The sequence below is a fragment of the Linepithema humile genome, chromosome 7 (assembly GCF_040581485.1).
Source record: "Linepithema humile isolate Giens D197 chromosome 7, Lhum_UNIL_v1.0, whole genome shotgun sequence".
NCBI classification, from domain to species: Eukaryota; Metazoa; Arthropoda; class Insecta; order Hymenoptera; family Formicidae; genus Linepithema; species Linepithema humile.
This window is the reverse complement of record NC_090134.1, coordinates 11,118,447-11,143,081: the sequence shown is the minus strand read 5'-3', so window position 1 is coordinate 11,143,081 and position 24,635 is coordinate 11,118,447. Positions and strand designations below refer to the sequence as shown.

Here is a 24,635-nt window from a genome sequence, read left to right as displayed (position 1 = left end):
TATATGACGATACTAGAACTTGGTCATCGAGTTCTTGGTTCGAGAAGCCAGTATATACAGTGATGGAAGAAAGTTCCGTAATGGTCAAATATTTTGGAAAATAATGATTATGGAAGAAAATGTTCAATACAAAAATTTTAGTATATCAAATGATCTATTACATGGTTATATTGAAATGACCTTCATGTGACCTTGAAAGACACCGCAAAGGTCAACTTTGAAATCTTAAATGGAAACTCTTATTTTCTATTACATATTCTTAAAGCTGGTGTCAAGACGTTTCCAAAACAATATAATGAAGTTATTTTTTATTAAGTACTTTTTGAGTTATGAGGCTTGAAAGTTACAGCATTTTGACAAAAAATACAAAATATCTTGTAAAACATTCAATTTTCGGGAATCTTACCTTAATACTTTTATGCATAAAATAATGAAACAAATCAATTGATATAAAGAAAACACATAGTTGCTTTTAAAAAAAAATATGCAGCTGCATGTTGCAAATTACATATTTTTTCTTAAAAGCAGCAATGTGTTTTCTTTATATCAATTGATTCGTCTCATTATTTTATGCATAAAAGTATTAAGGTAAGATTCCTGAAAATTAAATGTTTTACAAGATATTTTGTATTTTATGTCAAAATGCTGTAACCTTCAAGCCTCATAACTCGAAAAGTATTTAATGAAAAATAACTTCATTATAGTGTTTCGAAAACGTCTTGACACCAGCTTTAAGAATATGTAATAGAAAATAGGAGTTTCCATTTAAGATTACAAAGTTGACCTTTGCGGTGTCCTTCAAGGTCACATGAAGGTCATTTCAATATAACCATATAATAGACCACTTAATATACTAAAACTTTTGTATTAAACATTTTTTTCCATAATCATTATTTTCCAAGATATTTGACCGTTACGGAACTTTCTCCCATCACTATATAAGATTACCGCTTTTTGATTACCTAACCTTTCTCGGATCGACAACTCGAATCGAATTCTAGTGTCGTAGATGGGTGAACATTGAGATTAACGCAGGCAGTGAAGTGTGAGTTTTATGCTGTGATTCTTCCTAAAAAAACGGAAAAAGGCACATAAGCGATAACATATAAGGCGTCAGGAACTATTAAATTGACAGATAATTATTAAAATCTAAAATTATTATATCATACGCAGGTTATCTTTCTATATATATTATAAATAAGATTATGTTTGAGAGATGTTGACTAGTAGAATACCACTACTACAATTTTTATTTATATATTTTATATTAATTTTTGTGCTATATATATATATATTTATAGCATAATTATATATATAATTTCTACAAATAAGTTAGTTTTACGTATGTAATACTATGTATATGTAGGGTTGCCAGAGTGTCTCTTTTAAAGAGAACATGTCCTCTTTTTTTGTCCTGATCTTTTTGTTCACTCTCTTTTTTTTATTCTGATCTTTTTTGTCCTCTTTTTTTCTTTAGTTACTTTTTGTCTAATTTTTTTTTATATTGCAACTTGCAACGTCCTGGTAATTAGATTTGTGACATAAACGGGTATTAATAACAGATAACAGGTAACACTAATAAGTGCTCTTAATGTTAATGGAAATCAACCTTTATAGAAACAAAATTTTACGCCATCTACTAATAGATAAGGTTAAACTTTTCTAACACGGCTACGCGGCGCAAGGCGCAAACGCACAAACGTTCACAATTCACAGTAACAGCCAACTGATATCAGCAGTCAGCAGTCAACAGTGTCAACACGAAATAAATTACAAAAAGATTTTTCTTTACTTTTGTCAACAAGTATTTTTTCGTGTTTATTTCTTATTAGCAGGTAATTATAAAATAGGCAGTAGGCAGTAAAAATTAGCTATTGAGTGAAAGTGAGGTTAAAACACCAAATCTTATCGTATAAAACTTCAAAATAAAATCAAAATTGTTAGATGTCAGAATTTTTTGATCACTAATTGTGATTTAATTTGTCAATATAAAGGCATAATCTCAAAAATAAATATGTTTTAATTCCAACAAAAGTATTCAATGTTCAAATGCATTTTTAATTCTTAATTTGCAATTTTATTTCTGTAATTTTTTAAATTAGAGGTTCTAAAATTAATTGTTATCTTCTCTTATTAAATAGGATATTTTAATTTTTTTTTTACAGTTATGAGTAAAAGAAAATGCACATTTTCTTCTGAATTGAAAGCAAAATATACATGTTTTGAAGGTGTTGATGATTCTAAATACGATGCTTTCTGTTCGGTATGTAAGATTAGAGTTTCTGTTGGAAATAAAGGAAAATATGATTTACAACAACATATTGAATCAAAGAAACATCAGTTATATATCCGATCCATGGAAACATCAAGCAAATTAGATTCTTTCGTCTCCAAAAATAAAAAATTGGATGAGAAAGTAGCGGCTGTTGAAGCAACCTTAGGATTCCATATTTTAAAGCATCACATGAGCTTCAACTCATCAAACTGTACAACAGATTTATTGAAACATATGTTCGAAGACTCTGAAACTGCTAAACATCTATCATCTGCTAAAACAAAAACAGCAATGATTAGAAAAAAAGTTATTGCTCCCTATTGCATTAGTAAAATTATTGAATCTATATCTAATATTCCTTTTATATTAATATCTACAGATGCAAGTAACCATAATTCAGAAAAAATGTTTCCGATTTTGATACAGTATTTTACCATTAATGAAGGAATTTGCTCAAAATTGATTAATTTGGAAACTTTATCTAATGAAAAAGCACAAACAATTTGTGATTTATTAATAAAAACTTTAAAGAAATGGAATTTGGTTGATAAATGCATTGCATTTTCAGCAGATAACTGCAATACAAATTTTGGTGGAGTGCGCAGAGCTGGGACAGAAAATGTATATAGCTTATTAAACCGGGAAATGCAAAAAAATTTGATTGGTATTGGCTGTCCAGTACATATAATACACAATGCTGCAAAAAAAGGCTTGGACACAATAAGTATTGATGTCCAATCAATAATTATGAAAATATACAATCATTTTTCGGTATATACTGTACGAACAGAAGGATTGAAGGAATTTTGTGAAAATGTAAACATTGAATATAGGCAGTTGTTATATCATAGTCCAACGCGTTGGTTATCATTGTTTCCTGGTTTAAATCGCGTTTTGCAAATGTATCCCGCCTTAAAGTCCTATTTTTTATCTAACAATAGTTGTCCAAAAATTCTGCAAAACTTTTTTGAATCAAATTTAAGCGAGGCTTCTTTGTGGTTCGCTCACTCAATTATGTATAATTTTCATGAAAAAGCAAAAGAGTTAGAAACAGAAAAAAATTCTATTATAGAAACTATAAATATTTTAAAATATTTAATTACTATGCTTGAACAACGAATTGAACAGTCTTTCCTTCCAATAAAAGTTTCAAGTATTCTGCAAACTATGTCAAAAGATGGTTCTGACTTCCAAGTTACTAATTTTAAGAACGAAACAATTTGTTGCTATAAAACAATGTTAGAGTATATCATTTCCTGGTCTTGTCAATTTCATGACTTGAATGTTTTTGAATGGATATCCCTTACTAATGTACCTGAATGGCAACAAGTTGCCAACGCAATAATATATATTAATTCAAAAATAGAAAGTTATATTTATATTGATGATGTAAAATGCTTCGATCAATATTGTAACTTAAAACTGTATATTGAAAAGAATATTCATAGCGATGAATTTGAAAAAATGTCACTAAATTTAAAATGGATTACATACTTCAAACAATCAAATAATTTAGAATTTTATTCTGAAATATTGAAAATTTGTCAGTATTATTTTGCAATACCAGGACATAATGGAAATGTAGAAAGATTATTTTCGATGATTGGAGCACAATGGACAAAGGAGAGAAATCGTCTCAATATAGAAAGTATTAAATCAATATTGTCAGTCACTTACAATTATAAAAATGTAACATGCAAACAATTTCATAACGAAATAAAAAATAATAGTAAATTGCTATCACAAGTTCTTAGTTCAAAGAAATATGAAACTGATTATGAGACTGAGGAAACTTTACTGTGATTTTTTTTTTAAATTATATGATTACTATTATTAGCTATTAGTATTAAATTTAAGTTAAAATTAAGTTATTTTGTTTTTCATTTATAATTTATAAATGTTTTATTTTATTTTTTATTTGAAAAAGTGAATAATATTTTAATAAAAATGTTCTTTTTCAAACAAATTATACTTTTATTTACGTAATAAATATAAACTACTGTTGATAAGTGTAAATAAATGGATATTTGCATATTTTCATACATGTCCTCTTTTTGTCCTCTTTTTTTAGGGGAAAAAGTTCTCTTTATATACTTTTAACTTCTGGCAACCCTATGTATATGTATAGTATAGTGAAAATAGGATTCAACATTATTGTTTTAAATTATATTGCAGGAGAAGTTTGCTTATTTACAGTAAAAAAAGACTATAGGTACTAATATTTAAGTCATTATTAATTATTGCGTAAACAAGGTAACATAATATTCTTAACTTATGGCATAAACAAGGTAACATAATACATGCATCTTTAAGAATAACTAGTTCTTTGAAAGATAACAAGAATTATGTACATGTAGGAGATATAAATGTTTGTTTTATTAACAAATTTAGTGAATGTATAACTTATGAACAATTGAATATGCACTACGTATATATATATATATGTATATATACCCACACATACAAACACATAAACACACACTTAAACACATAGATATTTACACTAATAAACCTATACATAATGCATATACATATAATACATACATTAGATTTAGTTATTAAATTATAAGAATTAGATTAACTTTCCATCTAATTCATTAAACATCTGGTTTAAAAAAATTAAAAATATATTGAGAATGAAAATATAAGAGATATATGTTTATATTTATGTTATATAAATGTTTATACGTATTTGTAGGTGCAGTTCAATTAAAATACCCGCAAGCTACCGAGCACGAAATTTCGGAACCAATTAAATCATGGCTTCGTCATGCAACTGAAAAAATAAAAAAACTGAATGCTGCACAATAAAATATTCAATACTTTTTTTTATATTTTGTTCATGTGTATAATTTATACATAATATTAGCAATTTTATGTATAAAATATTATGTATGTAATATTATTTATATTAAGTTATAATATTCAGTAATATTAAGTTTATTAATTTATATCTAACACTGTGACTAGTACAATTTTGAAATGTACAAGACGTATCTTTAGTTTTCGTTTTTATATATACAAATTTTATTTTTATTGTGATTTTTACATTATATAGTAAATAAAAAATTTAAAAAAAATTACATATTTTATAATAAAATGTGCTTCAAATGTACTATTATTTATATTACTTATACGTACTTTACCTTTTTTGAAATGTGTCTATTTCTTAAAATAATGTAACCCTAACAGCACACGATATCCTGCGTATCATCCCATTTTCATACTCATTCTACTGTGATTATTCGTTAAATACTGAGATCAATCCTATAATATCTTTTGCAGTATTATTCGGTTTTCTTTCGCACACGTATAATCTCAGGTTTGACTCAAACGTACGGAAGTGATACGTACGCACTTCTATCGCGCGCGTATAATCTCAGGTTTGACGAGACCAGCACTAACCTGCGCCATTTACATACGTAATTCCTTTTCCCGCTTGCTCGGCATCAAGTGACACCACGTAACACCACGTATCCGAGGTTTTACTGATATCGAAGGTAATCCTTTTTTCCTTTAAGTTTTATTTCACAAAATAGTGAATAAAGTGTAAGAGCTAGATAGTGTTTGTATATGATTTTTGTAATATTTTTATTATTTTTTATGTACTTGTTAAATTATTTTGCTTAAAATATTTTAAGGTTATGTTCGTAAATTTGTATTATAATTGCCTCTCACCTCTTTGATTCTTGGTTAAATATACAATACATTTTCTTAATTATTTTTTAAACAATGTCTTAAAAAGATGATTTAACATAAAACTGTTTTCAGTTCGCAGTATCGTTCCTTTGAAGTTCTCTAGCTTAGGCTTCTAGAACTTTATTTTATATTGTAAGTTTTATGTAAATATTTTTACGCTTACAGTCGTAATTTTGAAATAAAAATATCAATTAATAAGAAATTGACTGATTAATTAACCTAATCTAAATTATCCTATAGAATATATGAACGCGCGCGCGTTTCAGCGCTTGGCTGTGTAAATGTGTGCATGTATATGTGATCTACTGCATCATTCCCATTTTTATCCTATCTTGATACTGTCTTTAAACTATAGACCTTCCTGCGAAATTCTATGGAAGATGGTACCGCGGACATACGATGATTCCTAGAACGTATTACGTACATCGCAGTACATTTGAGAATGTTCTGAGAATATTACAATTATACTTTTGCGATATTCTCAAATTGTTCTCAGTATCTACATGTGCTGTTAGCCCTAATAGCACATGTAGATTCTGAGAATATTTGTAGGATATCGCACAAGTATATTGCGTATATTCTTAGAATATTCGAGATACGTCGGAGATGTACTGAGTATATACTCAGAATGCTCCTATGTCCGCGTTGTCAAATCCCATAGAGCTTCGCTGGAAGCTTCTAGTAATATACCGAAATCATCTACGGCATACTATTTGTAACTGCCCAGTATATTCACAGAATGTCTACAGTATATCTAAGAAAATCTGTACTATATGTATAGTATATGTATAGCATGCCTCCAGTATATGTACAGTATGTCTGTAGTATATTTTACTAATTAGGATTAGGTTTAGATTTAGGTTTAGGTTAGAGTTAGGTTAGGTTAAGTTAACTTATGCTGTTTAAATTTTATAAATTTTTATTTTATTTTAATTTTATATATTACATATATAATCTTTTATATGTTACATATATAATTCTTTCTCGGATGCCAGGATCGCGATAAGAACTTTTTAAGGAGATTATTTCTAAGGAGATTACTTTCCCAGACAGCACACATGTCCAAAATACATCCAAATGCCCAGAGAATCTTCTTTCCTTCTTCCATCGTTTATTTTTTCTACTGATTTCTAAATGAGCAACCATAAAGTTAGCAATCTCAGTTTCAAGTCGATGTAATAGATAGAACAGTGGTTATTTATTAAAGAGATTTAGAGAATATTTTTGATGCATTTAAAATGTTAACAATATACATGAAAAAGTATAATCCGAAGATATATACTTCACTTTTCATTAGAAGTGGAAAAAACTGATAATAATATTTTTATCCTTCAGAATCAATTTAAGCCATAATAATCTTCTTCGTAAAACTTTTCAAGCGTGATCTATTTATCCCTTTATTGCCAAGTTTGTTTCAGCAAGTTAACATTATTAGTAAATAATTGCAAATAACAGAGAATGCCCAGAGAACATCCTGTCGTCCTAAAAACGTCTTCGGGATATCCTCTGGACGTCTTTTGGATATGCTGTGCTGTCAGGGTTACAATATGTAAATTGCATGCTCTAAAATCCTTCAGATAATTAAAGAAATAATCCTTTCAGATAATAAGAGAGAATCAAATGAGATCAAACAAAAAATATTATTCCTTTTTGTTTCAGCATCATAAAATAAAAAAAAAATTAATCGGCGATTTCCACTTTGCTTCAGGATTTTTACAAAAAAAAAAAATATAGATGTGATATTTAATCGTTATTTTCTGTTTCTCTTGTTAGGCGTTCCTTTGCGTGGGCAAACCATACCTTCAATGGAGCAGAAATTTCTGCATCTGTTGCATTGGGATACGATTTTCGAATTACAGCTGCAAAAAAAGCATTTTTCCTATATTACTTCATTTTAATTTATTTCTTATAAATCAGGAGAAATATTTATTAACGAATACGTAATGTGTAATAAATAAAATATGTAAACAATTGTAATGTGTAATCAAAATATAAAAAAGGATAATTTTTCAATATTTTACTTACACATAATTACTTTACATAGATGCAATTTGGAAAAATTTTCTTTCTTTTTAGCACCGTACCAGCTATAATGATTTGCCACTTCATTTGATAATGTTTGTTTGATAACACTCAAGCATGAAGATCTCAAATCTTTGCAAGTTAAACGAGTTAATTGTTTAACCTACAATTATTTTAAAATATTAATTATATTCCAAATATTTATCATTCAAATTTATTATTTAAAGTAAAACGTAAAAATCTTTTACAAACAATTTATTGCAATTCTCTCTCTGTCTCCCCCCCCCCCCCCGCCCCAAACATAAGTTCTCTATTTCATTCCAAAATGTAACCCTTTTTTTAAAAATGCTTGGTAATATTAATAAATATTGGACTTACCATTTCACTGCGATAAATAGCATTTCTGCCCAATCTGTCTTCCATTATATCAAGATCATTTTTAGTCTTTAATGGAAGATCTTCAAATACATCCATAACATTCTGTTCTGGTTGTGCCATATTGTTTGGCGTGTTAGCAATAAGTTTTATGCATCTCTCAATGCAATTCGTTTTAATTTCAATTTTTAAAAGTTTTCGAATAACGAATCTTTGAAATTCTTTAGAATCTAAAAAAGATAATCAAAATATTTATATAATTACACACATACAAAAAATATTAAATTTTTACAAATATTTACAAATATTTACAAATATTATAAATATTAATGTCTAAAAAATGTTACAAAAATTATTAAAATTGTCGAACAAAATTGTTTAAGAATAGATTCTGAATAAAATATTGTACATAAAAGTTTTGCATATAAATATCATTAATAATTAATAAAAATAAACATTATTTACAACTAACCTTGTATGAAATTATAATTTTCATTGAATATTTGTGAAGGGTCGCCCTTCTGTCTCATTTCGGGGTCATGCTCTAAGGCGCGTGGTGCATCTAAAAGTAAGAGAACAATGTTACATTATTACTATTTCTATAAAATTGTCAAATTTATACATATATATTGTAATATGTTTTGTAAGATATTTCAAATAATTGTTACTTAATTCAAAATGTACAATATAAATTTTGTAATCTATACCAGACTAAGATAAAACTAAATATAACCAGACTAAAATAAGATATATTTTGAAAAATTTATGACATTAAAAATATAGAAAGAAGAAAATTAAAATTGTTTTTGAACAAATGATTAATTGTAAAATATATAAGTAATGAAAAATAATTCAATTTACGTGCATACTGACCTTGTTCAAGCATCAAAGTTCGATTCGTGTTTTCTTTTATTGGTGTTTCGGTTATTGGAACTGTAACGCTCTCATTATTCGCATCGATGAGAAGTTCGGCGATAATATTTTCAGTGGATTGTAAATCTGAAAGTAATAAATAAATTTTATTGTTATTATTTTAATATAGCATTTATAAGTAACAAAAGAATTGCACAATTTATTTTGCATGTTACTAGGCAAAAATGATAACTATTTACGCATAATTCAAAGATAATAAACAATAAAAACAATAGAAAAATAGAATTTACTTGCATACTAACTTTCACAATTTCCAGGCACAACAGTCTCATAAATGTTATTATTTTGGAGTAATTCATTAAAGAAATCTTTAGTGTTTTGCATATCTGAAAGTAATAAAGCAATGTTATCATTATTATTCCAATATAATGTTAACAAATATACATATATCAATATATATAAATATGATAAATAATAAAATTTTAAATTATAAACAATTGAAAAACTAAATGTATCACATTTTTCGAAACATATAAACGCGCGTATAGTGCACAGAAAATACTTTATAAATACATGCATTGTTTTTGTATAAATGTAATTTAATAAAAATTATACTCAGTCTAAAAATTACCTTTTTTTTGTTGATATGCAATGGGGCCAATTTGTGTGTCTGTCGTGGTCCTTTTTTCTTTACTTCTAACATATTTGAAATCTGTAATTAATATTTTTTATTATTAAAGTATTTTATCTTTTTTATTGTCTATATTTATTATTATTTTTTGTATTTTTACCTTTTTGTGCTTGAGATGATTTCGTTTTTAATAAATCAGTATTGCAACTCTTAAACGGAGGATTTAAAATATTTGGAACTTTTGGAAGGTCCACAGATATTGCCATTTCTGTCTCTTCATTTTTATCGTTACTGCTGGAACTATCGATTATTTTAGCAGTTCTAAGTTTTCTAGATTTTTTCAAAAATTCTTCTTGTTCAGGACAAGATTCTAGTTCTGATAATTCTTCAGCTTTTTTTAGCTTTTTTCTTGCTTCTTGCATAATTGTCTGAAAAATAACATTGTAAAAAAAGTTATTACTTTTCCTTTGCAATACATATGCTACATGTAGAAAATTAATAATGCAAAAGAAATAACACAAAAAATATCACAAAAAAATGTAACATAAGAATGGAATATAAATAATGAAATATCATACTTTATTATACAATTCTTACCATATCTCCCATATATTTTTAAAATAGAGTGGTCCGTCCACGTAGGCTGTGGTTCTTCCATTAATCTTACGGCTTGATCATATCGCTTGTTAGTTGTAAAATTTGGCCACTTGGCTGTGTTAGATTCTTGGTTAATCCAATTTTTAGGAATTACTTGAAGGCCATCTTCAAATAAGACTATAATATATCGTTGATGGACCATTCTGTGTGAAAATGATCAAACATTTATATTTTGCCATGTATCAAAGGAAAAATAGCGTATTTATCATTTCGATATGGCAATTGTACATATTTCCTAGTAATGTTTTTCAGTGACCAAACTTTCAAATCTGAGTATGAATGTACAACGTAAATCCCAAGCAATGAGGACGGACAAGGAACATTATACAGTTCCTCTTTTTCCAAAAACTCATGACCAATAATGACGGGACTATTTGAACGGAACGCGATATTTTTAATGCTAACAATTGCACCACAACTTAAGCCGCAGCAACTATCTGCAAGTGTTCCAGCTTTAAATGTAAGTCCATTGTATTGAATAATGTTATATTGTGGATTGTGACAATTCGCTATAAGTGGACCATTCCAATGCAATGACGTCAACTTTGGATCTTTCACTATAGAATGTGATACCGTTGATGTACAGTATAGGTTTGTTTCTTGTTCCCTGTATCTTCGCACAACCTGTTGTAAAGGTTTATCAGCTTTTCTTATATATTTCTTCAATGTTTGCATGTAGTTTTCAAACTTAAATGCACTGAAGTTGTCGAGAGGTCCAAATCTTTTGACATCATTCACAAGATGAATAAGACTGTGAATGTTGTGTGATACATGTCCCATTCCATACAGTTTTATAAATGTTTTAATATAGAAATAAGTCAGTTCTTGTGCATACGCTAAATAGTCATGTAGGTCTTTTGAAGACAAGATCCTTATAATTACGTGTAATGTAATGAAATTCACGTATACATTTCTTTTCAATATAGACTTAAAAGTCAAGGGACCGGTGTACAGTAATAATAATCTATATTCCGTAGCCTTCCATAATTTGACACAATCTAATTTCCGTGGTTTTCTGGCAAATTCTACAGGAATGTAACACCTCAAATAGGTTAGACGTGTTGAAATTTCATCGACTACTCTGTGTGATAGCCGATAATGCAGCTCGCCATTAAGCAATAGGTACAATTTTTTTCGCACAATTCCCAGACAAACCACATGCATGTAATCCAATGGAACATTTGTAACAGGTTTAAAATGAGATATACTCAACAAGCTGCATATTGTACCTGACCTATGATAATCATCATCTTTCCGTTGTACAAAATCTTCATCAGATCTAAGCGGTGCATCTATCTGCGGAAAACAAATTCGATTTGCAATATATTCTCCTTCTATTGTACATTTAGTACAGCTTGAATATCCGGAATGCCCTTTAACACATAAGACAAATGCTTTGGCCGGTGTATCGCAAATTAATGCTCCAATTCTACATTGAATGTTTCGACCATTGACGTCGATTCCCTTTGCGCACATTTCTTTTGCCTCGTTTACAAAATCTCGTACAAAATTATTGGCATCTGCTGGTTTTTCATTGCCGTGATAAATTCCAATAATAAAAACAGAATCATACGAAACGTTATTATACGGAAGAACCGAGCCTAATATAGGCCAAAATTGTTGCTGAGATGATTTAGATAATGGCAGTCCATCTATATTTACAGCTATTTGAATGCAATTAACATTATCCTTTATGGACATTAATATTTTCTTTACAGAGTCTATTAATCCGAAATGATAATAAGATCCCGGTACTACCGTACGAAATTCTTGTTGTTTTGGTGTTTTTAAAAGCGAACGTGCATCCAATGGTAATGTTGAAAAACAAGAATGTTTCTTTAATCTGTGTAGCAGTGCCGTTAAAGCATTATGTGTGATTTGGTGCTGTACAGCCCACAGAACTAGATCATCTTGAAAATCAAAGTCTGTTATATTTTTATTTTCAAATTCCAGATCACTGGATTCATTAGAAGATGTGGTAGCAGGACATTTTTGCGAATCCGACTTGTTTTCAGATTGTCTGACCGTATCATTTTCATTTTGAAAATATTTGTCGTTATGTTCATTATGTTCCGTATTATGTTCGATATGTATTATTTTAGAATTCACTGGACAATTATCAATGATTGTTGCACATTTATTATTCATATTATCATGCGATGTTCCATATAAGAGACTATTACAAATAATGTTTGTCTCTTGTGCAATTAATCTTCTAAATTGTCGTTTAGATATATATAACATATCTTTTCTTTGACGTTTCCGATCCATTTTCAATTTCAGTGTTATATCTGCACAGTAATAATAATTTTTGCGATTATATAAAATCTAAATGACTACGTTTACACCGATCATTTGGTACGCGTACCAAATACTAAATATGATTCCTTGTTTGGTGTAGATTTCACCTTAAACAATTTAAACCAATTGAAGAAGCAGATTTACTACTTGGTACACGTACCAAACGATTGGTGTAAACTAAGCATTAGATAATAGCATTAGATTATTTGTAATCTAAAATTTGTAAATTTTTGTAATATGAAGTGTAATTTTGTATTATTAAGATAAAATATTTCATATTAGGATAATGTTAGGATAGAATGTTTAACACACAGATATACAATGGAAAACAAGTAACAGTAAAATCAGTTTTTCATTAATTCAATAAAAATAAATTTATTAGTAAATTAATTCAAGTAGTCTTCATAATTAAAAAAGAAATGGAATAAAGTTATTTATTTTCACATGATTCCTTTAGTTATTCTATATTATAAAAGTATTACGGTCACATCATATAATTTATCTGATATTTTATACTTCTTTGTACTTTAATATTTTAATGGCATATTTTGACACAAAATATAAAATGTCTTCATAATTTCTATTTTATCATAATAGTATCTTTAGTATTTTATCTTAATACATTAAATAAGAAGAATCAATAAATGTAAAGAAAAGACATAGATTTTTTAAAAAATATATAAGTTTTTGTTTGTGCAACTTTTACAATAGCATTGATATAATAGGTCACACACATTAATTTTAATTTAATTTAGTTTAAAAGAATTACATTACACAACTCATTATTGCTGGTAGTATAATTATGTTGTTAAAGCAATTATATGCCTTTTTTACACTAATTCACTTGCCTCATTTATTAGTTTAAAAGTATTAAGATACAGTTGCTAAAAATACGAGATTTGCTAAATACGAGATTTAGACTTTATAATGTGCTAATGGTACAATAGAAAATAATACTCCAGAATTTTCAATTCTATAAGAACGCAAAAATATTTTTGTTAGAAGAAAGAAGAAAATGAAATTAATTTGAAACAGAAAAAACTTTATGTTCGAATGAATGAAAGTTGACAAGATATTTTTATTTTATTCTGATACTTTTTAACATGAAAGTATAATGTGCTACCAAAATAAAGTATAACATTTCTTGTAAGCTATTGATTTTTTGACAACTCTATTTGAATACTGTAATATGTAGAATAACTAGAGAAATCATATCATGTACAGAAATCATAATTCTGTTTAAAAATTGTGATTACTTCTAAATAACCTTGACAAATGGATTTTTTCCAAAAGTAATTTTATTATTATGTGTTCCTTTCTAGTCCGTACAACTTTTATACGAAATATTTGTTATTAAAAGCCTCAGTTTTCGAGAAATATTAATGTGTCATATAAAATAGAACTTTTATATAACACATATTGTTACACATCAGATGTAATTAATTACACACATATTCACATATTAAATTAAAACACATATTAAAACAAACTAAAACATATTTAAACAAAATTTTAAACACTATCTTTTAAATCTTATATCTGTTAATTTTAAACACTAATCTTGAGATTAAAGATTAAGTTTAAAATTTTGTTTAAATATGTTGTAGTTTGTTTTAATATGTGTTTTAATTTAATATGTGAATATGTGTGTGAAATTTAACGCAAGTAACACTCGGTTATCATGAGAAAATCTAAATAATGCAATTGTGACTGAGACTTCATCATCTTTTGCTTTATGATTAAAATTGACCACTTTGTAATTATTTTTTCAAATCACATATGTATAGAGGAGTCTATAATTGATTTATTTATTACCGTCAATAGATAAACGGAATTCACTAAGTAAATAGAAATCAGAATAAGTTGTGTAAAGCGTACCTGTTATAAAGTTGTTTCTAACGTCCAGCCAGTAATACTAGATTGCAAGAGCAGAATGATGATGATGGAAGAATTCGTCGCAAGTGTATGTCTCCGGGGACCAAACAATGGTACAATAAAAAATAATACTCCAGAATTTTCAATTCTATAAGAACGCAAAAATATTTTTGTTAGAAGAAAGAAGAAAATGAAATTAATTTGAAACAGAAGAAACTTTATGTTTGAATGAATGAAAGTTGACAAGATATTTTTATTTTATTCTGATACTTTCTGACATGAAAGTATAAAATATCTCTTAGACCCGGTTGCACCAACGTAAGCTTAACTTTAAACTTGGTTTATCGTACTTTCTATCCTTTTCTAGATCTAAAAATTAGAAAAAGATAACATTTATATGTTAAATCAATTTTAAAGTTAACCCACATAGCAAAGATCTCCCCAGGACATCCCAATTTGATCGAAATAGTCCCAGTTTGATCCAGAACAAAACGTTATCCGTAGGATTACCTAAGGATATCCCGTGTAGCATGTCCTGTGGATATCTTATGTACGATCTCCGCAGGACATCCCATTTTGATCAAAATGATTCGAATGATACAGATCGATAATAAATAGTTATTCGTAGGATTTCCTAAAGATATTTCTAGCACAAAAAATATACGTACATTAAAATTGCTGTTTCTTTAAATTTAGCAAAAGATTTCTTACATAAATATTTTTTAGTAAGACATTTTTTTGCTTAATTTGAACAGAGAACAAATTTAATTTTGTGTGCATGCGTAAACACACATATAACATACAAATATAATTTTAATCCGTCCATTTGTTAAGAGCAAAGTACAAGTATATATAGAGAAAATATTTATTTCTATTATATGACGATACTAGAACTTGGTCATCGAGTTCTTGGTTCGAGAAGCCAGTATATACAGTGATGGAAGAAAGTTCCGTAATGGTCAAATATCTTGGAAAATAATGATTATGGAAGAAAATGTTCAATACAAAAGTTTTAGTATATCAAATGGTCTATTATATGGTTATATTGAAATGACCTTCATGTGACCTTGAAAGACACCGCGAAGGTCAACTTTGAAATCTTAAATAGAATCTCCTATTTCTCTATTACATAATCTCTATTACATATTCTTAAAGCTGGTGTTAAGACGTTTCCGAAACAATATAATAAAATTATTTTTTATTAAGTACTTTTCGAGTTATGAGGCTTGAAAGTTACAGCATTTTGACATAAAATACAAAATATCTTGTAAAACATTCAATTTTTAGAAATCTTTCAGAAGAAAAAATATGTAATTTGCAACATGCAGCTGCATATTTTTTTTTAAAAGCAACAATGTGTTTTCTTTATATCAATTGATTCGTCTCATTATTTTATGCATAAAAGTATTAAGGTAAGATTCCTGAAAATTGAATGTTTTACAAGATATTTTGTATTTTATGTCAAAATGCTGTAACTTTCAAGCCTCATAACTCGAAAAGTATTTAATAAAAAATAACTTCATTATAGTGTTTCGGAAACGTCTTGACACCAGCTTTAAGAATATGTAATAGAAAATAGGAGTTTCCATTTAAGATTTCAAAGTTGACCTTTGCGGTGTCCTTCAAGGTCACATGAAGGTCATTTCAATATAACCATATAATAGACCACTTAATATATTAAAACTTTTGTATTAAACATTTTCTTCCATAATCATTAATTTCCAAGATATTTGACCGTTACGGAACTTTCTCCCATCACTGTATAAGATTACCGCTTTTTGATTACCTAACCTTTCTCGAATCGACAACTCGAATCAAATTCTAGTGTCGTAGATCGGTGAACATTGAGATTAACGCAGACAGTGAAGTGTGAGTTTTGTGCTATGATTCTCCCTTAAAAAACGGAAAAAGGCGCATAAGCGATAATATAAGGCGTCAGGAACTATTAAATTGACAGATAATTATTAAAATCTAAAATTATTATATCATATGCAGGTCATCTTTCTATATATATCATAAATAAGGTTATGTTTGAGAGATGTTGGTTAGCAGAACACCGCTACTACAATTTTTATTTATATATTTTATATTAATTTTTGTGCTATATATATATTTATAGCACAATTATATATATATATATATATATATATATATATATATATATATATGTATATAATTTTTACAAATAAGTTAGTTTTACGTATGTAATATTATGTATATGTATAGTATAGTGAAAATAGGATTCAATATTATTGTTTTAAATTATATTGCAGGAAGAGTTTGCTTATTTACAGTAAAAAAAAGACTATAGATACTAAGAGATAGATACTAGATATTTAAGTCATCATTAATTATTGCGTAAACAAGGTAACATAATATTCTTAACTTATGGCATAAACAAGGTAACATAATACATGCATCTTTAAGAATAACTAGTTCTTTGAAAAATGACAAGAATTATGTATATGTAGGAAATATGAATGTTTGTTTTGTTAATAAATTTAGTGAATGTAAGTTTAGTGAATATATACTACGTATATATATATATATATATATACACCCACACATACAAATACATAAACAAACACTTAAACACATAGATATTTACACTAATAAATCTATACATAATGCATATACATATAATACATACATTAGATTTAGTTATTAAATTATAAAAATTAGATTAACTTTCCATCTAATTCATTAAACATTTGGTTTAAAAAAATTAAAAATATATTGAGAGGTATATGTTTATATTTATATTATATAAATGTTTATACGTATTTGTAGGTACAGTTCAATTAAAATACCCGCAAGCTACTGAGCACGAAATTTCGGAACCAATTAAATCATGACTTCGTCATGCAATTAAAAAAATAAAAAAACTGAATGCTGCACAATAAAATATTTAATACTTTTTTTTATATTTTGTTCATGTGTATAAATTATACATAATATTAGCAATTTTATGTATAAAATATTATGTATGTAATATTATTCATATTAAGTTATAATATTTAGTAATATCAAGTTTATTAATTTATATCTAACACTGTGACTAGTGCAATTTTGAAATGTACAAGACGTATCTTTAGTTTTCGTTTTTATATATACAAATTTTATTTTTATTGTGACTATTTTTACATTATATAGTAAATAAAAAATTTAAAAAAAATTACATATTTTATAATAAAATGTGCTTCAAATGTACTATTATTTATATTACTTATACGTACTTTACCTTTTTTGAAATGTGTCTATTCTTAAAATAATATAATATATTAGAAGCTTTTATTTTTAGAAATTTTGCTAATAATCTTTCCTTTATGCTCATAAAGATACTTACATATCAAATGTCTATATAAAATATTTTATATAGACATTTTATATTGAAAAAAATATGTATTTTGAAAAAATGTTTCAAAAATTCTTTAGTTTTAAAGGAGTAATAAAAAATAGTAATAAAACAATATCTTGATAGTGGTGTCATTAAAGCGAGATTGTCGTAAATTTTTAAAATATAAATAATAATTAATATGAAACTTTTCGAGAGAGAAAGAGAGTGACGTTACTTATTAAGATTACTGTTTTATTGCTTCCTTAACTTAAAACTAAACAATTTCTGTTTAAATCTTTTAAAAAAATATATTTTTTAAAGGCATTTTAAATAAACATTTAAAATAGATATTTTTCTGGGTGATATTTATAGTCCAATTTTATATTTAGAATCGTCTTATGATTTCATTCAACTAATGAAATAATGTTGCGCAACCATTTTGTTGATTGAATGAGGTTTTAAAATGATTTCGAATATAAGATCGGATTATTAACACCATCCTATATTCAATAATTTTATTTGGATTTTATCTGGATAAAAAAAAATATCCAGGGGACATTGTTGGGATCTAATTTAATCATATGTAGGATATCCCAGGGATATCCCAGGGATTTATTTTTGGATGTCCTACGGATATCTGAAAAGCGGACATTCGGATATCCCACGGATGCCCTACGGATATTCTACGGCTTTGTACAGACATCCCAGGGATATCTGAAAATCCTTTACATTACATCCCACGGACATCCGTAGGATGAAATTTTGCTATGTGGGAAGTTACGTTAATGCAAGCGGACTTTAGACTCATTTTTGGCAACTGTATCTTAATGTTTTTTTTTAGAATAACGAGATGTTTCGAGAAAAATTGATAAGTAAATAGAAAGCAAAAAGACTTTTGTTAGCAAAAATTTTTTTTAATTTTAAATAAGTTCTTAATATAATATTTAGTATTATAAAATTAATATTTAATTTGGATCACTAATTTACAAGTGATTAATTTCAGACAGCACAACATATCCAAAAAACGTCCAGAGGATGTTTTTGGGACTACAAGACGTCCTCTGGATATCCTTTAGATGTATTTTGGACATGTGTGCTGTCTGGGTAGCTCTATTATAATCTATTAATAAATTTTTAGTCAATAATATGTTGTTCGTAAGTCCAAAAATTCATAAGTTGAAGTATTCGCGAGTCGAGAGATATCTGGATTTACAACCTTGAGGTTACGGCCTCTCCGGCCGGATCGACATACGCGACTTTAAAATCATCGTTCGATAGAGTTGTAAAGCAGCATCTAACAATACGATTGTTACGATATTATGACTCTGCGATGAATTAATCAAAGAAAAAAAAAGAAAATAAAATCTTAAAGTCGCGTGACGATTCGGCTGGTGCGGTCGTAACCTCAAAGTTATAGATAATATAATTTAATGATAAATTATTAGAAATATGTTAAAATATTATAAAATTTATTTATAGGAATATTTCCCATACATGTATATCACAGGAAATGTATTATTAAATAAAAAACAAAGAAAATTACCTTGGATCCGTAATATGCGCATAGAACGATGCATGTTCTGCAAGGCAGCAATAGGAAAGAAATGGTGGCCGGAAATCATGTATAGAGATGGCGCTGATATAACTTATGGTTTCTATGTCTGAGTATATTCTGAGTATGTTCTAAGAATGTACGTGAAATCTACCGCAAGGATATTCTAAAGACATTCTAAGTATATTAGATATAATCTCTGTACATTTAGTATAAGTACCGTAGTTTAGTTGCTATATTCTGGGTATATCTTGAGAAGATACGACAAATGATATTCTACTGAAATGTTATATGAATGTTCTTAGTATATTTGGTATGATCACAGTACATTCAGTATGAGGATAGAATATTCGTACGATATCATGTGCTATTAGGGAGGGAATATAATAGAAGCTTTTATTTTTAGAAATTTTGCTAATAATCTTTCCTTTATGCTCATAAAGATACTTACATGTCAAATGTCTATATAAAATATTTGAAAAAAATATGTATTTTGAAAAAATATTTCAAAAATTGTTTTAAAGGAGTAATAAAAAATAGTAATAAAACAATATCTTGATAGTGGTGTCATTAAAGCGAGATTGTCGTAATTTTTTAAAATATAAATAATAATTAATATGAAACTTTTCGAGAAAAAAAGAGAGAGACGTTACTTATTAAGATTACTGTTTTATTGCTTAACTTCCTTAACTTAAAACTAAACAATTTCTGTTTAAATCTTTTTAAAAAATATATTTTTTAAAAACATTTTAAATAAATATTTAAAATAGATATTTTTCTGGGTGGTATTTATAGTCCGATTTTATATTTAGAATTGTCTTATGATTTCATTCAACTAATGAAATAATGTTGCGCAACCATTTTGTTGATAGAATGAGGTTTTAAAATGATTTCGAATATAAGATCGGATTATTAATACCATCCTATATTCAATAATTTTATTTGGATTTTACCTGGATAAAAAAAGATATCCAGAGGACATTGTTGGGATCTTATTTAATCATATGTAGGATATCCCAGGGATATTCCAGGGATTTATTTTTGGATGTCCTACGGATATCTGAAAAGCGGACATTCGGATATCTCACGGATGCCCTACGGATATCCTACGGCTTTGTACAGACATCTCAGGGATATCTGAAAATCCTTTACATTACATCCCACGGACATCCGTAGGATGAAATTTTGCTATGTGGGAACCAAGATTTTATAGGTTCTGAAATACAATAATCAGTTGCATCTGCAAATCGCATTCGTACAATGCCTAAAAATAAAAATTTTAATAAATTAATTTATAATATTGTTTATATCGTTTATAACACTAAATTATTTACTCACTAAATATAATTTTTCGTAATTCTAAATCATAAAATATTTCTTTTTTTTTTGCTCCAACATAACTGAATGTGAAAGCTAACTTATCCAACATTAATCTTCTTAAAAGATTAAAAGTGATTCCTTTGATGCTACTTCCTCCGATACGTAATAGTTGCTTAATTTATAAAATTAAAAATATATAAGAAAAATGTAAGTCTATAAATAATATAATAGATGCTTCTATAAATATACTTTATTAAACTTCTTATAACACTTACCAGTTCTTTGCGATTAGCAATATCGATTAACAAATTTTCTACTTTTTCAAGGTCCTTATTATCAATGGGAAAATTATCCATGAAAGATTGTTCAGATATTTCTTTTTGTACAAGTTGCTCATGCGAAAAATATTTTTCAAGTTTATCCAATATAATATCTAATTTTTGGTTCAAAAGTCTTTCTTGTTCTTCTATTGAAGATATTTTTAAATCCTACGTCTGTTAATTTTCTTACCATATAGCGTTGAACATCAGAATTTACTAAAAATATAAAGTAATATATAATAAATATAAAACAAAATTACAGTAACATGAAATTATTAAAATAGATTCATAAACGTAGTACTTACACGAACCATTATTGTTTACAGTTTTATAACGACCGTCAGGAGATTCATGACATATAACTTGTTTATCTTTATCAAGTGTTGCTATAACCAAAAAAGTCAATATACATGTTTAAGAAATTATATTCTTATTATAATTTTAAAAATTACCTTTATAATTGTCAGTAACCATATTACGTGTGTCAGTAACTAAACTATCTTTCTCTTCTTCTAATTCCACTAAACAATTTTTTTCCAATTCTTTTCCTTTGTAGATAGATATCTTCTCTAGGTTTAAATGTAAAAATAATGAAATAAAATTTTTAAAAAATTAAAATATTAAGTTATATAAAAAGCATGTTTTATTTATTTTGTACTTACTTGTTAATTGCTGCTTATTTTTAGAAAATTAATTTTTTTTTATATCACATGTATTTTTTTTTACATGTGGAAATTTAGGGTAGGGTGGTAACTGAATATTTTCTTCGTTACTATTATAATCTGTATCGCTTGATATTACTTTCTTGGCCCTATTCTTCCGAGATTTTTTCAAATCTTCAGAGAAGTTGTCATTGCTCTCTGAATTTATGTCCGATATGAATTCTGCTTTCTTTAATTTTAGCAATCCTATCTCATATGTATCTAAACAAGAAGTATAATTTATCAATGTTTATAGTAAAAAAAACAACTTATAACGTATATTTATAATAATAGCAACTTCTTAATATTAAATTATATAACATTTATTTCATTTATGTAACTTACTTGCAGTAGCTAATATCCTTTTTATATTATATGTAAGCCAATCATCCTCAGGTAAAATACAATTTTTAACAGCTTTCATAAATCGTGTATGCGAAGTAAATTTTGGCCAATGAGCAATATTTTTATCTTTTATCAACCACGAGGTAGGAATCATTTGTAAACCATCTTCAAATTCGACAATAGAATATGATTCTTCCATAATGAAATTTTGACTGTACTTTACCTATAACTTCAAATATATTTGAAGTTACAACAATAATATCAATACGTATTCTTGTATTTAAACATATCATTAGTTTATATTTAAAATTAATCATGTAACAATGGAAAGATTGCAAACTTATTATCTCCTGTTATTAATGGTACTTTAACATATTTAGTTTTAACATTTTCTACTGGCCACATCTTTAATTCTGAGTCTAACAAGGGGAGGACGCGGACTTCGGGTCACCGATTTCAAAGAAATTTTTATATGGTATAGTACTCTATCAGAAGAGTACTTGAGTAAAAGGATAGGGCGCAACGCTTAGCCGTTTTCGAGAAAAATTGATTTGAAGTTTACGGCGTCCTTATATTCCGGTCCTGTTGGATCGGTTGTCAAGATGGCGGCGTAGCTCGGGCACTTAGGCCCTAGGCTATCACGCTGTCGACCTGGGTTCGATCCCTGCCTATTATACTTTTTTTTTTATTTATTTTATTTATTCTAGCGAATATTTATTCATTATATTATTATAATTAAATAAAATTATTTTAATTAACAATTTTGTTTTTTTTTAATTTGCACTTTCACTACTATCATATAAAAAAATAAAGTAAAAAAAACGTCTACGATTTAAATAATATTATAATTATTATTTAATACCAGAAATATTTTATTAATCATAATTTAATTTGATGTGTAGGAATATACGTTACAGAAGGGAAGTAGTCTGAAGGGGAGCTAAAAACTGTTAGCAGTTACCTGGTGTGAGAACATTAGGTATACAAATATTATGGTTGGAGCAATAAGTAACTCAACGAAGTTGAGTGAAAAATTACATACCAAATTAAATTATGATTAATAAAATATTTCTGGTATTAAATAATAATTATAATATTATTTAAATCGTAGATGTTTTTTTTACTTTATTTTTTATATGATAAAAGTAGTGAAAGTGCAAATTAAAAAAAAAACAAAATTGTTAATTAATATAAATTTGAGAAGAAGACCCACAATAAATTAAAACTTGTTTAATAAAGATAGGAGATCAAGGGTCAGGCTGGTTGATCGTGCCAAGAGTTTTTTTATGAAGTGATATTTATTTGACGTTTCGGTCAATGATTTTTGACCATCTTCAGAATAGTTTAAATCTAATGACAAATATAATAGTATATAATATTATGAAATCATCAAGTCGAATTTTCGGATAATAAAATAAAATAAATAAATTACATACCAGAATGAAATCTCAAAACATAATTAATGGTCAGTGTTTTATACAGTCCGTTGATAAAGATAGCTCGAAATACAGATTGTTAGTCATTATTGACGTTAAAAGACTTAATTAAACCTCTAAATTCGTTGAGCACACTTAAGAGGTCAGACGTCTCACTTGGTCGAGCACAAATCTTATTCTGAGCAAACGGCAAATTCAAAAAGAAGAGGATAGGTAGGAAGTTAGGAAGCAAGAAGGGGGGGGGGGTATTTAAAGAGGGGATAGTAAACTAATGATATGACTGTATGACGCTGGTAACGAATCCGTATCACTTTGAACATTTATGCCATGTGACTGTCTCTTGATGAAAATCATTTCAGAAATTAATCTTTTGTTATAAGAATGTTCTATATCACAGATCTCTGCACCGTCCCAATCAAAATTATGATTAAGTCGACTGCAATGTTCCGTAATGACTGAATTTTGACCTCTCCTGACAGAACTTCTGTGTTCATCGACTCTAGTTCTTAATTGTCTTTTTGACTGTCCTACATAAATCACGTTACAGTCATTACATGAAATCTTATAGACAATGTCATTGTGGGAGTCTTTTTCTGCAATGTCTTTATGTCTCTTAATAAAAGTATTCAGTTTGTTAGGTATAGTATGTGCTAATCTGAATTTATATTTTTTTGTAATATGTTTAATTTTTTCTGACACAATGTTAGCGTAAGGAAGAACAAAGAAACGTTTATTGTCCTCATCATTGACATCATTATCCAACAATAAGCGTCTGTTATTATATATGTAATATTTTATTCTTTCTCTAATACCGTTAAAAATGAAAGGTAAAGGATAGCCATTATTCAATAAAATGTCAATAATGAGAACAAAATTCTGTTAATAAAATTGTGGATGAGACAAACCCAAGACCCTG

The 24,635-nt window shown here is 27.4% G+C and overlaps 2 protein-coding genes and 1 long non-coding RNA gene across 4 annotated transcripts; 1 reads left to right on the top strand and 2 right to left on the bottom strand.

The window, feature by feature from the left end:
• The first annotated feature begins 1,365 nt into the window (after positions 1-1,365).
• On the top strand, positions 1,366-3,316 carry LOC137001297 (uncharacterized). Its single transcript, XR_010891380.1, has 2 exons — positions 1,366-1,835; positions 2,166-3,316. It is a non-coding gene; the product is annotated as an uncharacterized lncRNA (long non-coding RNA).
• A 4,039-nt stretch (positions 3,317-7,355) lies between these two features.
• LOC105672781 (uncharacterized) lies at positions 7,356-10,613 on the bottom strand. 2 transcript variants are annotated; one of them, XM_012367939.2, is made up of 9 exons: positions 10,473-10,613; positions 10,036-10,303; positions 9,876-9,956; positions 9,547-9,630; positions 9,245-9,370; positions 8,844-8,933; positions 8,375-8,601; positions 8,000-8,159; positions 7,356-7,833 (listed from the first exon to the last, which is right to left on the bottom strand). In XM_012367939.2, the coding sequence occupies exons 1-9, from the start codon at positions 10,482-10,484 to the stop codon at positions 7,718-7,720; spliced, it is 1,164 nt and encodes a 387-aa protein (XP_012223362.2). In that variant the 5' UTR covers positions 10,485-10,613; the 3' UTR covers positions 7,356-7,717. The 2 variants fall into 2 exon arrangements, with proteins under 2 accessions (XP_012223362.2, XP_012223364.2); XM_012367941.2 differs by lacking the exon at positions 8,000-8,159 and having other exon boundaries at positions 7,726-7,833.
• An 84-nt stretch (positions 10,614-10,697) lies between these two features.
• LOC137001296 (uncharacterized) lies at positions 10,698-22,971 on the bottom strand. The gene is made up of 4 exons (XM_067359937.1): positions 22,284-22,971; positions 19,589-22,160; positions 14,712-14,856; positions 10,698-12,823 (listed from the first exon to the last, which is right to left on the bottom strand). Exon 4 carries the CDS (start codon positions 12,801-12,803, stop codon positions 10,698-10,700), a length of 2,106 nt encoding a protein of 701 aa, XP_067216038.1. The 5' UTR covers positions 12,804-12,823; positions 14,712-14,856; positions 19,589-22,160; positions 22,284-22,971.
• Positions 22,972-24,635: the final 1,664 nt, after the last annotated feature.

Coding starts and splice junctions, on each gene's coding strand:
- LOC105672781 (XM_012367939.2), bottom strand. Junction 8,602..8,843: donor AAATTATAATTTCATACAAG/GTTAGTTGTAAA, acceptor TATCTTTTTTAG/ATTCTAAAGAATTTCAAAGA. Junction 8,160..8,374: donor CTATTTATCGCAGTGAAATG/GTAAGTCCAATA, acceptor AAATAATTGTAG/GTTAAACAATTAACTCGTTT.
- LOC137001296 (XM_067359937.1), bottom strand. CDS start 12,803: ATGGATCGGAAACGTCAAAGAAAAGATATGTTATATATATCTAAACGA.